This window comes from Sus scrofa, chromosome 2 (assembly GCF_000003025.6).
Source record: "Sus scrofa isolate TJ Tabasco breed Duroc chromosome 2, Sscrofa11.1, whole genome shotgun sequence".
In the NCBI taxonomy this organism is placed as follows: domain Eukaryota; kingdom Metazoa; phylum Chordata; class Mammalia; order Artiodactyla; family Suidae; genus Sus; species Sus scrofa.
In genome coordinates this window covers 101,099,620-101,114,084 of record NC_010444.4, presented here as the reverse complement: position 1 = coordinate 101,114,084, position 14,465 = coordinate 101,099,620, and the positions used below count along the sequence as shown (strand labels likewise).

The 14,465-nt window shown below is 37.2% G+C and overlaps 1 protein-coding gene across 6 annotated transcripts in view; it reads left to right on the top strand.

Moving 5' to 3' along the window:
• Positions 1-14,465, top strand: part of KIAA0825 (KIAA0825 ortholog) — a 356,819-nt gene that overhangs the window by 177,899 nt on the left and 164,455 nt on the right. For 5 of the 6 annotated variants that reach the window (XM_021085379.1, XM_021085381.1, XM_021085380.1 and 2 more), the window contains 2 exons: positions 6,875-7,283; positions 11,290-11,449. In XM_021085379.1, the coding sequence (XP_020941038.1) occupies positions 6,875-7,283; positions 11,290-11,449 (569 nt within the window). Of the gene's footprint in view, positions 1-6,874; positions 7,284-11,289; positions 11,450-14,465 lie in introns of those variants that run through there. The other variant, XM_021085383.1, reaches the window with a different exon arrangement.

Below are 14,465 nucleotides of genomic sequence, written 5' to 3'. Positions count from 1 at the left end.
CATTTATTTTATTAATCAAGTTCTCTCTTCTTAAATGGTTTCTTCCTACTTAGATGTTTCTGCTTTCTGCAATTTCACAAGATTCCTTTGAATGTATCTTTTGTCTGTTTATATTTGTAAACCTTCTTTAGGATTTTTAAAGGAAAACTTTTCCCTTTTATTTTCATCTTTAAAGAAGAGTATTTTTTTCACTAACTTTAAAGAAACTTTGAACAGTAAAATGCTCCAGCTAAACCCACTAAAGTCATCTGAGGGGACTAAACTTTCTTTCTTCTCCATGGAGATCCTAAGTAATGTTGTTCTTATTCAACAACCTTATGTTACAGACTCAAATCAACTATCTACTAGTGACCTTTCATAGCAATGCTTTAATTCTGCCTAAGTCCTATGAAACACCTTTGAATCTAGTAAAGCCATTAACTGAAACTGGAAAATGTTGGCTTTTCATTACTTAAGTTCTTCCTCATCTCAGTTGTTGCCATCTCTCCTTTCTAGCTTTTGCATATGTCATAGATATTGAACAATACAGGAAGCATGATCTATAGTTTACGTACTTGTCATATGAGTAGCCCTATTTTTTTTATGGCTTTCAAGGTGGTCTATTCAGGAACAATTTTTTTTTTCCTACAAGCATTTTGTAACTCTTGTAACATTTTAAAGAACCACTGGTTCCAAAACATGCTTACTCTGTAGATACTAACTCTTGTGGTTTTCTTTCTATCCTCTTTCAACTGACTGTGTTCAACCTTTATGTTCACTCCAGTGTACAAGACAGATGATATGTATATGCCAGATATTAAGTCACTTATTCATTCAGTAGCTACTTACTGCATTACCACAACACACCAGGTACTGGAGTTGAGGCCAGGGATAAACTACAAATAGGATATCCCCTCTTGGTGCTTGAAGACTAGTATAACTGTTTCCAAATGGGTACAAACACATCAGGGGATGTACAAGATAATCCTTTGATGTGTGAGAAGAAAGGAATAAAAACTACTATCATTTCATATGAAGATTGTCACTGAAGCACTCCCTAGTCAGTGAGCGAGCAGGTCGTGTGTTGAGGATGGTATCGTTAGGGATTAAATGAATAGAGTAACTTTACTCCTTCATTACCTTTCAGCATTCAGTAATCAGTTAAGGTTGTCCTTTGTGTTGCAGAATCCAGTTTTAACAGAACTAATCCTCACAAAAACACAAGTGGCTTGAATATATTCCTGTAAATTAACAACTCAACTACAGTTTAAAACTAACACAGGGAATGCAAGGAAGAGCAAACAATGACAAAGTGAAAAAGCTCACACATAGGAATATTTTTATTTCTAAAATAAACTGTCTCTCAGTCATATTATAAGAAAGAACAATGACAAAATGATCAAATTTGGCCTAAGTAAATAAGGGAGATGTGTGGGAAAATTATTTGAAATATGGCTTCCCATACATTGTTGTTAAACACAAATCCCTCCTAAATGAGTATTGTGCCTTAAGATGTTAGTTAACAACAGTTTGAAATCGTCTTGATTAGTAAAAGATTTCAAAACCAAGCGTCCCAAACAAGAAGATAAACTTTTGGAATTGGTTTTCAGCAGTGTTTTAAGTCAATTGATAGTTAATTCAGTACTTTGCAAAATTCATCTAAATAATGAAAAATGTTTAGAGGCCCTTTTTTTTTTTTTTTTGAGGAGTCTAACTTAATTGTAAAAATTAATAGTCCCCTAGCTTAAGGGATCATTTGTCCTTCCTGACATGGTGAAAATGATGTAACATGGAAAATACTATGGTGACAAACTTAAGTGCATTTCTTTATTTCTTTGTCAGCAAAATAATGCTTCATAGAAAATACTGAAGATTTAAAGAAATAAATAGTACAATAAATTATAGTGTATGAGATTTATCAGACTTGAATGGGGAGGTTCTGCTGTGGCACAGTGGGTTTAGAACCTAGGAGTTCCTGTTGTGGCACAGCAGAAACAAATCCGACTAGTATCCACGAGGACATGGGTTCAATCCCTGGCCTCGCTCAGTGGTTAAGGATCCTGTGTTGCCCTGAGCTGTGGTGTAGTTCACAGATGCAGCTCAGATCTGGTATGCTGTGGCTGTGGCATAGGCTAGCATGGGCCAGCAGCTGCAGTTCCCATTCCACCCCAGCCTGGCAACTTCCATATGCCATGGGTACAGTCCTAAAAAGCAAAAAAAAAAAAAAAAAAAAAAAAAAAGGTGCATGATCAATCCTCCACCCAGCGCATTAGGTTAAAGCCACAGCTGTAGCTTGGTTTCAGTCCCTGGCCCAAGAACTTACATATGCTGCGGGTGCAGCTGTTTTAAAAAAGGGGAGGGAAGGGGTTGAATGGAAGTTGTTAAGATGTTCCTGATATTGCTCAGCTTAGATATTTACTCCTCCCTTATGTTTCAAAGAGCGAATACACTAAGGATTAGTTGTTTTGTTTCTTTGACAAAAATTAAAGGAAATATATACTAGAAAATATATTTTCTTACCAGTATATTACTTTTTAAATAAAAAGAATGCTTTATGGAAAAAATGCTGGAGTAATTGTCTTAACTAAAACAATGGATTCTGGAAAGGAAACAGAGGTAGCATGACAAGGAACATGTATTCAAGGCACCACTCATGGATTCTTGAGAAAGAAATTGATGGCAGAAATATACAAAGTGCTCTTGGAAGTCATCGAGATAGTTTATTTTATAAAAACCAGTAATATTAGTTTTATAATGACTAGCATTGCCTATAAAGATATCATAGGTACACACTAAAAACTTGGAATTTTCTAACATGATCTAAAATATTCCAAATAAGAATTTCAATGATTTTTGAACATTTTTCTTAAAATACAAAAATGCAGGAACAACTAATTAACATAATGTACTGAATATTTATTAGATTTCAACAACCTATATCTATTTGGTGGTTGATACTGAAACACCAGTGCCATGATTTCATAAGCACAGTTGTTCCGTGTGAATCCATGTATGTTCATGTAGTGGCTTTTTTCACCTATGACAGCCATTAAAACCAAGTATTAAAACAAACTCAAGCAATAACCAGATGTTTGAATCAATGTATCACAAAGTGTTAAAGCCAGATTTTAAAATAATAAAGTATATTAAATCATATTATTAAATCATATTATCCTTACCCAATAATTTATTCTTGACATTTTATACCTAATGCTATATTAGGTATATTAATAGATATATTAGGTTATTAATATAAACAAATTTTTTTTTTGGCCTTTTTTCGGCCGTACCCACAGCATATGGAAGTTCCCTGCCTAGGGGTTGAATCAGAGCTACAGCTGCCGCCCTATGCCACAGCCACAGCAAGCCATATCTGAGCCACATCTATGACCTACGCCACAGCTCACAGCAATGCCAGATCCTTTCACCCATTGAGCGAGGCCAGGGATCGAATCCGCATCTTCATGGATAGTAGTCGGATTCATTTCAGCTGCACCACAATGGGAACTCCAATGAAAAACTTTAAAAAATTAATTTTAAGACATTATTTGTCTTTACCTACTTCATGGTAAATTTCCTTTTTGCATGTTTTATAATCCTCAAAATATGTTATTACAATCAAAATAGTCCATGATAGGAAGGAAGAAATGATAAACGTATAAATATACCTCTCACATTGCATTTATTCTAAACACTTTTTTTTTAACCACACTTTATCAGCTCTGAAATTGGGATAGGTCTTACAATATAGCACAGTTATATGACTTAGATAGAAATCAGTTTATTTAGATAAAGATAGAAAAATGAGTGTGTGGCATTTTTCAAAGATCTTTCCCTGGTGTGTTGTTAACATCATCATAGACTCAGAGACTCTGTGATTTGTAGAATGGATTTGTGACCCACCTAGCAGTTCTGACTAATTTGCCTTAAGCTTTAAAAAAGTAGTTGGGGATTTGAGTACCTGCAGTCCTCAGATTTTATAAATATCAGTAGTAGTGCAGATATGAAGAGAATTGCTAATCTTTACCTGATATCTCCTTAGATTGTCAAATGTTTACTCAGTATGTGCAGTTAAGCCCTTTTTAGGATAAACAGAATATAAGATATAATCTTTTAAGTCAAGTACCTGATCGTAAAGTAGGGAATATGAGGCATAAAGAACAATAAAATATTTAAGAACACTGAGAATGGTTTCTTGATTTGCTTTCATCTAATATTTTAAGACATCTAGACATATTCATTTGAATAAAAAGAAAACATTTATTGAGGAACTTTTTTTTCTTTTTTCTTTTTCTTTTTTTGTCTTTTTGCCATTTCTTGGGCCGCTCCTGCGGCATATGGAGGTTCCCAGGCTAGGGGTCTAATCTGAGCTGTAGCCGCCAGCCTACTCCAGAGCCACAGCAACGCGGGATCCTAGCCGCGTCTGTGACCTACACCACAGCTCACGGCAATGCCAGATCGTTAACCCACTGAGCAAGGGCAGGGATCAAACCTGCAACCTCATGGTTCCTAGTCGGATTCGTTAACCACTGAGCCACGACGGGAACTCCCGAACTTTTTTTTTTTAACCAAGTACTGAACTAGGTGATTTTATAGTTATATTATTTAATACAACAGTCTTAAGATATCATTCAAAAATATATTGGACGACCCAATTTTTACAGACGTATAAAGACTGCTCCAGTTAATTCTGAAAATGATCCTTAAGCTGTCATAGATGTTTGAGAAGTCACTAGACTAAACTATTTTCCAAGAGCTTTGTACTTGTTTAGAGCAGGGTAACTTCTTTAAATGTCATAGATATCTTGAAAAGCTTTTCACTTTGTTCATTATTTTTGTTCAGTAAAAACAGTAAAAAAAAAAAAAAAAAGTTTCTCTGAATAACTTAGAGCTACATTTTTTTGACTTCTCACTCAGTTCCAATGTTCAGATTCAATTATGTACCTGGTGGATTAAAACACTTGTGTTCAGCTTTGTGGGATACTCAAGGAGGAAGGAGATTTTTTTTCCATGCTCTTGAGGGGCTTTTAGTCTAGTTGTAAAGACAACTCATGAATATACCATAAACAATAATAGATGATGTTATAAAAGATAACACAATTCATAGGAGGAAAGGACTTTGAACCAAGGGTTAGAGAATATGAGAGACCCATGAAGAACAGAGGGCCTTTCATGTGAGAATGAGATATTCAGAAGCCTAAAAGCAAAAAAGAAGAAACAAAAGATAAGGTTCACATAAACTGGCAGAGACTGGACCATGGAGTGTTTTGACAGCAATGCTCTGGATACTGATCTCGTAAGAGTGGAAAACAGCTAAAAGAAATTGTAGCAGTGAAATTAGGTAATAAAGTTTGTAGTATATGAATCTAGCTGGGCATAGTCTAGAGCAGGGACATGAGTTAGGAAAGTCCTGCAAGAGTCCAGATACCATTCGTGACGAAGGGCTTAAATAAGTATTAGCCACGGACACAGTGAGGCAAACCTGGTTGTCAGGTGAGGGAGTAGAAAGATTTATCAGTGTAGTCCCTGGTCTGTTATGAAGGCTCAACAGGAGTATTTAAAAGAGGGGAAGAAGGGAGGGAGGGAGGAAAGAAGGAAGGAAGGAAAGAAGAAAGGATGGAAGAAAGAAAGGAATGAAGGAAGGGTGGACCTGCCAAGGCAGTTTGGGAGGAAAACAATGAATTTGGTTTTAGTTTTGGTTTGAGTTAATGATGACTAGGACAGAGGAGTGGAATGCCCCTCAGGGAACTGAAGTTGTAGGATTGCTCCTCTTAAGAGAGGCCAAGACTGAAGATTCTGGAATCATCTAGATAAATGGCTCTCAACTAGGCAGATAGGAGACAGTTGTCAAAGCTGTAGAGACACTGGTTTGTTGCAATTCAGGAGGGTGCCACTGGCATCTACTAGGTATAGGACGGAGATGCTGCTAAAACATCCCACAATGCACAGGTCAGCTCCTTACAACAAAGAATTATCCAGCCCCATATATCAGTAGTGCCAAACTTGAGAGACCCTGATTTAAAGAGGAAGGGTCAGTAAATCCTTCAGAGAACACTAAGTAAGGGAGAGTAGAATCATCAGTCAATAGGCTAAAGACTTCGCAAATACATATAAAGGTTATTAATAGAAGTGGAAGTAGTTTGGGACACAAAGACACAAAGAAGGGTAATAGAGATAAACAACTGGTTTTTTGACTCATTTATTCAACAAATATTTATTGAATAACCATTATAGACGATGTACTAAGTGCTTGAGGTACAGGAATGCCTTCCTCAAGCTTTTATTCTAGTGATAATGATAATGAACAAATAAAGGAGATAGTTATTAGATGATGGTAAGGGCTATTATAAAAGCAACAAAGTGGGGTCTTATGATAGGGAGGAACTGGGCTGGGAAGAGTGTGAAGGGACTTCTTTAGATGGGATGATGAGGGCAGGGTCTCAGAGGAGGAGACATTTGGGCTGAGAACTAAAAGAAGAGGAGCCAGTCCCAAGAAGAGCTGAAATGGTTCTGTCATAGATTCCAGGGGAGGAAGAGAAAGGCTTAAGGAAATACCAAAGGCCACGAAGGGTTCCAGCAGGAATGCCTTTGCCTTTATTAATTGGAAGGACATTGGCCTCGTTAAACCTGCAATCTTAATGGAGAAAAATAGAAGTATAACCCTGAATTTTCTAATCTTCATTTGTGGGTGAAAAAAGTAAGTTCAGGACTTGGGGAATTGTAGGCAGTACTGTAGAGGACCCCGGTAGAGTTCTGTCGGAATATGTCAGGCACTTGCTCTTCTCAACAATTTTCTCCACAAAAATTAGACATCGCCACACAACACTCAAAACAACACAGTGATGGAACGCAAATGCTAATATTAATCATACCTTTTCTTTCTTCTCTTCCGCAGGCGTCACAAGGCTTGCTGCTCAGGCAGTATCTATTGTAATCAGCAAGTTACCTACGGTGATTGCATGTTTGCCTCCCCCAATTAAATACTTCTTTTTTCTCTCTGAGAGGAAAATGTCAAAAAACTTTGTTGAATTGAAGAAAGCTGGCCTGCTTGTCTGGAACTTGATTGTAATTATATGTCGGATATTTGAGGATGGAAACACAGTGGAACTTTTAACAGGTGCCTCCCTTGACAGATGGAGTAAAGAGAAACTCAGTTTAATCTGTGTGTGTTTGGAAAGCATCATGGGAGAGCAGACAAATAACCCCAATCAAATGACCCAAAAGGTCATACAGAGCATTGAGCAGCAAAAACCCAACTGGATTGAATGCCAGTTGTCGAAAGCAAGCAAATTGAGCACCGAATGGTAAAGCAATGTGTTTCTTTCACTGAATGTCATTAAATACATGCACAAAAGCAAAGCTACCAATAAGATATAACAAAATATTGTCAGATAGGCTGTAGTGGTCATTTTGCTAACTTCATGGGAACTTGGATGAGTACAGAAAAAGACAAATATTCCATTAAAAACTGGATTTTTAAACGGTCCTTATTAAAATTTGAACCCTATTGATACACTGGAACATTATACTTGTTTAGTCACCATCTGAAGGTTTCTGATTAAAAGGGTGGTAGTTAAACCCAAGAGAATTTGGTTTCACTCCTTTTCAGTGTGCAAACAGGTATCTGGTGGATAGCCTGGAGCATTTCGTAAATGGATTGGGCATGGAGATTAAATTAAGAAGGAATTAATGGATATAAAAGGCTCTTTATTGCTTTCTGTGTACCTGATTGTCAAAAAGGTACACATTTTTCATCTGGTAATGTAAGAATCCCAGAGGGCAACTGGGGCATATCACACTCAGGCTATAAACACACCCAGCTGTTTCTATATGAAAATGTCAGCCTTCTCATAGGTTTGTCACCAAGAACTAAGTGATTTGTGGTATTGCAAAGAATTTTAAGGGTCCCTGATGAATTTAAATATGTACATAGAGTCCTCCTATCATAAAATTAGTCTTCAGTATAGAATTGCATGCTCTTGATAAAGGAGTTATGGTTCATATGGTCTACAGATCACTAAGCCAGCCTCCTTTTTTTTAATACCACTCCCACACACTGTCCCCTGTTCTTTTAAAATATAATCATCTTCCTGGAAGATATTATTATAACTTTCTGCCTGAAACTACTAAAAGTTGTTACCTTTCCTAGCACATGCCGGTGACAAAGAGCTCAGGCTTCAGAACTAGATGAACAAATACAAATCCCTTGTAAGTGGGCCATCTTGTGCAAGTTATGGAATCTTTCAAAGCCTCATTTTCAGCAATGATACCAAGCTGGCAGAATTGTTTTGAAAAATTAAATAATAGCATTTGTAAAGTTCTTAACATCAAGAACTAATAAGAATTTATTTAAAAATTATTAAAATATGTTATACTCACTGGTTAGTATTATGATTAAAAAAATACCTTTTACTGGTTTATAGTAATCTAGAAGACTTTATAGTAATACAGATGGAGAAATGTAACTAATCATGCTTTTCCTGGTCTTGTCATACTGACTTCTAGAAATTTACTTGTGGGGCATCCTGTGAGTAGGAATAACAATAGCAGTCAGAAAAATACTTAGTAAAATTGACAGTGACCTTCTTAATCTTTACATTTGAGTTAGATACCAATTTACAGGCTTTAGTTCAAAGACTAAAAGATTAAGGCCACATGTCATGATCTGTGGCAGTGGATTTGAAGGGGAGAGTGAAAAGTAATATTAGTTAGTCTGATTATAAAGTAAAATGTATGATACTGCTGAATTAGGAGCCCCTCTAGCAATAAGATCAGTTTAAGGTAAGGTCTCCAATATACTTGGGGCCACATACAGGAATCCCTAAGTAAAATTTTATCTTTAAAAGTTGATTTTAGTCTAAGTTTTTTATAAGCAGCACCAGCACATCTGGTATCTCCTATAGCAGGGCATTTTCTAGCAAATACTTGGCCAATTAGTTGTCTGTTGCAACATGCTTCCAAAATAAAGAATTGCTGATTTTTAAACATGTTTTATAGCCCTCAGAGATTCTGAGTACATGTTGTGTAACTTGTAATGAACACGAGGCAGTCTTTCTCAGTTTCCCAAATAATATCAGTATACAAAAATGCAAAGTTATTTTGTGTATTTGAGAAAGAGTTAAATTTGATTTATTAACTCTAAGTAATCTCTTACAGATCTGGGTGCTATAGGAATATTTCATCTCAACTTTGATTTCAAGTTATCTGATACCTACCTCTATGCATTTCTCACAAATTGATTATCTAGTTCATAGTTCTATACCATGAGGAAAATATATTTTAAACCATGATGTCTGCATATAGGTGGAGGGTTGCCTTGGCCTTACCATAATTTTTTTTCGAAGTATGAGAATGTAAGCTCTTTAATAAAAATAGTTCCTCCGTTAAGATAAATGAAACCTTAATTCCTCACGAAGATTATCTTGGAACTACTCAATATCATTTAGCTAGATTTCTTTTACTTGCATCCAGATTTAACTTTGATTTTATGGAAATTGTGAAAATAACTGCAGTAGAAAGGTGGCAGCTGTAAGCATTGCTTGTCTTGCATGCTGCCTGGAAGCATTACTATTCATTAAAATAACCTTCACTTTGTAGTAACACTCAAGCTGTAAACAGTCAGCTTAGATTCTGGAGAACACACAGGCCAAAAAGTAAAGAAATGTCTGTCTTTGCAAAGTAATTTGTCGAGTTGAAGATTATTGTTTTTCATCATGGTGACCCTGACGTGGCTGGCTGGGTGCATATACAGATTAAGATTAATGCAGTTATTCCTTGGCTAAGGTCTGCCTCTTTCAGGGCACATTCTCCCTAATGACATGATTGATAGGCAGTCCCAAATCCAGAGAGGAACTCATTAATCATAGCATTGACTGAATCCAATCATTTGCTTCACCTGCACAGTGATGGACAGGAAAGGATACAATTCAGGGGCTGACACTGAGACACTCCTTTGTCAGAGGGCCTCAACTTTTTCAATGTCAGCCTCTACAAAACCTGACAAGAAATTTTGCTTGCAGCCTTTATGCAGCTTCAAAAAAATGTCTACAAACTTCTTTTATTGCAACAAGGTCTTTTTTGTTTATTTAAAAGTTTACTCTAGCTAATGAATATCTGTAAGAGTAGGATTTGCTTTATTTTTTAGCAAGGCTTATATGATCATAAAGTTTTTTTGTTATTTTAAGAAGGATGTTTTGAAACTACATGTGGAAGCAATATAAAAGTTAATGTCCAGCAGCTGGGTATCATTTGGTTCAGTCTTCAGGTCAGCGGCACTGACTCTTAGCAGAACTAATTTTATAATCATGGCAAAATCTCAGTAATGAACTGCAATATATAGCTGATTACACCACAGCAAATTTCATTTAGTCTGGGAAACAGTGGATAACCATGCATTTTCTTAGGACCACTTAGACTGCCAAGCCTGTGGTGATCCTAACAGCAATTGTAATAAGAAGATTAGTGTGGAATCTATATAATGTCAGATGAATATCATGACTTATTTTGCACTTACATAGCCTGAGCATTTAAAGAAAAATATGCTATCCATTTTTACTATGTAAATGATGTTGAAAATCAATAATAAGCATATGAGTTCTTACAAAAGAAACATTTCACATCTCTGATTTGCACATTCCTGGTGTGGTTATAATAGACCATTTCCTAAAAGAATAAGCAGGGTAGTGACTTTTGCTAAGTATCTGTTACCTAGAAGACGCCTGGGGTGGGGGTATGTATTTTTAAAAGGCAACAAGTGTCAAAAGGCCAATTTAAAATACCCAGGGGTAAGTACTCTTCCAGGAAGCACCCAGCCTATATTTAGCATAATAGGCTCCCCCTTTTGACACTTTAATTAGTCTTTAATGTGTTCTAAGACAGGTGTAAAGAGGAATCTACAAAAGGCAGAATACCAAAGCTATTTCTGGCATCAAAGATACTCTATCCTCAAAGAGAAAATAAAAATTATCTCTAACATGTTCTTAAAAAGAAATGTTTTGTTTTCATCCCATGATTATAGCAATTTCAACAATTGCAGTAATGGGAAAATGTTTTATAGATAGGAGTATAAATGCAATAAAGAAATGTTTTAAAAGAAATGATTCAATTTTTAAAAATGCTTTCAGGTGCTTAGTTCTAAGGCGCTGTTTATGTGAGCCGCAGCCGTTTGGGAAGGCTTACCTATTTGAGCAAAGTCTTTATGGGTGCTTTGAATATGAGATTTACATTGACTCTCCACACTCAATCTCTTTGATTATTTTCCATCTTTACAATTCTTCACCACTGATACTTATATGCTTTCTTTGTACTTAGCGCATTTATGACTATAGAGAAAAGCACAGCCTTAGAAGAAGGAGATATTGCTCTTGAACTGACTGAGCAGAAAATAAACATGATGGTCCTGGATATCTGCCACAAACCAGGTGGCAGCGAGTACCTGAGGCAAATTTATCACATCATGCGGCTCAATGAGGTAGGGAAACGGCCTTTTTACCGAGCAATTAGGTGTGTACTGGCCTGAGGCAGCGTCTGCTGGCAGGTAAGGGTTAGTCAAGGAGGTGATAATACTTCTTAAAGTCAATACCAAACTCAATATTGCATTATTAATAGAATCTATTCAGCCCCGGCTGTTCTGCATTTGTACAGCAGAAGCTTCACTGAAACAATGTCGGTTTTATTTGTACGGTTTAAACAATAACACGGCTCATAAACTCAGTTCAGTTCTGATTGTGTAGACAGGAGAGGTGTAGTTTGGGAATTGTTTATTTGTGACCATTAAGCTGATGTTAAAATCTGGTGTTCATGAAATGAAGAATTTTCTGAAGAGAGAGTTCGTTTTTCTGTGGATGTCATACTTATGTTGGTGAAGTCGAAGATTTCTTACATAATGAGAAACTTCAGAAGAATATTGAACCATATTCAGGAGCAACTAGATTAACCCAAGAAAATGCATTAATGCGTGGACACTGATTAGAACCGAAGTCATGCTTGTCCACTCATCTGCTGGGTTAAGCCTCTGACCTTATGTGTTTCTGGCTGTTTTAGCAAAAATGTATAAAAAGCAGGTTTCTCTGTTATTGACTTAAAACAATACAACTTTGCTAACTTACTCAGGTTTTTATTTTGATCATACATATCTGGATTTGAATGTGACATCTAATGTGAATTAAAATTATGTTTATATTTGCAAACACATGAATGTGTTGTTTAGAATAAAAATTGTATAATATGGATAATGCTAAGATATAGTGTTTTATCTCAATGAGCTAGGCCTTAAAAACCATGGATTTCCAAGAAATGAATTAAATTCTACCACAGCATTTTACAACTCAGATATTTAAATATTCTCCCCATTATTATCTGCCTGAATGTTACTTCAAGTAAATCTTGTTTTCTGGCCTTCCAAGAGTAATCAACCAGTCAACCAACAGGTATTCAAGATACTCAGTGATCACCTGAGAAGGATGTGAGGCTTTTGTAGTTGTGAGAATGCATCCTGTTCCTAAGGGACTGGAGCTCAGTATGCAATTGTTACAAAGTAACACAACCTGTGCATTCTTGCCAATGATCTCTCAAAGCTTGTTTGAGGTTTCCATTTGGGGAATGCAGAAACTCTTGGCCTCTGGGAGCAGAACAGCCTTCACTGAAAAGTCCTGGTCTTCACTGGCATGTCCACCTGGCCACCCAGGTTGGCCAAAGTAACTGGTGGTTACTGAGGAACAGATGTTGCAGTCAGATTACCCTCAGAACCTTAGTAAAGTGGCCTTACAATAGTTCTGAGCACAAAGGTGGTGGGTATAGCGGTCCAAACTGATAGAACTGTCTTCTCTTTCAAAGTTCTGTAACGCAAAAGAGATAGTAATCATCAGCAAGAAATATCAACAAAAATTGGAGTTCCCATCGTGGTGCAGTGGTTAACGAATCCGACTAGGAACCACGAGGTTGCGGGTTCGGTCCCTGCCCTTGCTCAGTGGGTTAACGATCCGGCGTTGCCGTGAGCTGTGGTGTAGGTTGCAGACGCGGCTCGGATCCTGCGTTGCTGTGGCTCTGGCATAGGCTGGCGGCCACAGCTCCGATTAGACCCCTAGCCTGGGAACCTCCATATGCCGCAGGAGCGGCCCAAGAAATAGCAAAAAGACAAAAAAAAAAAATCAACAAAAATTAAGTTGGATATTTATTGTCCCATCAGCTACTTGTTGAATTCAGGAAATCCAAAGGCTGTTTTCTCCTTATAAAGCTCACTCTGAGGAACCGCTTCTGAGCAGGCATGCTGTGAAATCTGATGTACATAAGACTCTTTATTGGGACGTCACCATATTGTGATCAATCAAATTGAAGGTCATGATTTTTCTTTCAATAGAAGTGAACATATTTACTGTTATGGCAACTATCAGATGGGAAAACAGGCTAAGTACTTTGCCTGCTTTGACTGCTTAAACAATGAAGGCGATACATACCAGTTAACAACAGGAGGGTGACTGAGTGACTAATGTAACACTTATGGCTGCTTTTATACTGTGAAGCATCATTTTGCTGAAGGTGAAGTTGCCCTGGGATGTTTGTTCTTTGATGAGTAGCACCTTGTCTTTAGCGCTTTCAGGTGCATTGCTAAATAGAATTTGAAAACATAATACAGAGCATGTGCTGGTACAGGCCTGGGTGAGTGAAGAATGGGTATGCCATTGAGAGACAGGGAAATTAGGGGAGATTTTTAAAATGTTTATCTTTGAGATAAAGGTAAGGTGTCTGAGCATCAAAATCCAAAATGTAGTTGGAGATAGGCGAGGCTGTGACTATAGGATGGTCATTTTCAATGAGGATGGTAGCTGAGCTCATGAGACTGGTGGATCTTTTCAGGGGAGAGCAACAGGGAAACCATGGATGGAGAAAGGAGCTCTGATGTAACTGCAGAGGGAGTATGTTCAAGAATGGATGTTCATAGAAGAATGAATTTCTCCTAAAGAAATAGACAGCTGCAGCAATAAATCTGGTTGAAGTGGTGCCACTGTGGCAGTGGGTTGAGTCCAACTTCTGCAGCTCAGGTCGTTGCAGATGTGAGGGTTCAGTCCCCGGCATGGCACAGTGGGTTAAAGGATCCAGCATTGCAGCAGCTGCCATGTAGGTTGCAGCTGTGGCTCGGTTTCATTCCCTGGCCTGCCACGGGTGTAGCCATTAAAAGGAAAAAAAAAAAGGTGGCGCCACAAGAAATTTGAGGCTTTTAAGAAGGGGTAGTGGTAAGTGTCAATGTGGTTGAGAGGTCAGAGAAATCAAGAAGGGAGAAAAACACCGTTGTATTCACAGCTTGCAACAGAGCACTTTCTCTTTTTTGAATTGTGGAAACAACAAAAAAGCCAGAATATAGCCAGGTAAGGGGAAATCAGTGAGAATGATTGTTAGTAGCCGAAGCAGTTTTACAATGAAATGGGAATGTTTTATGCCTGTTTAAAATTTTACTTTCAGCAATCATGGTAGAGAAAAACTTTATTTCT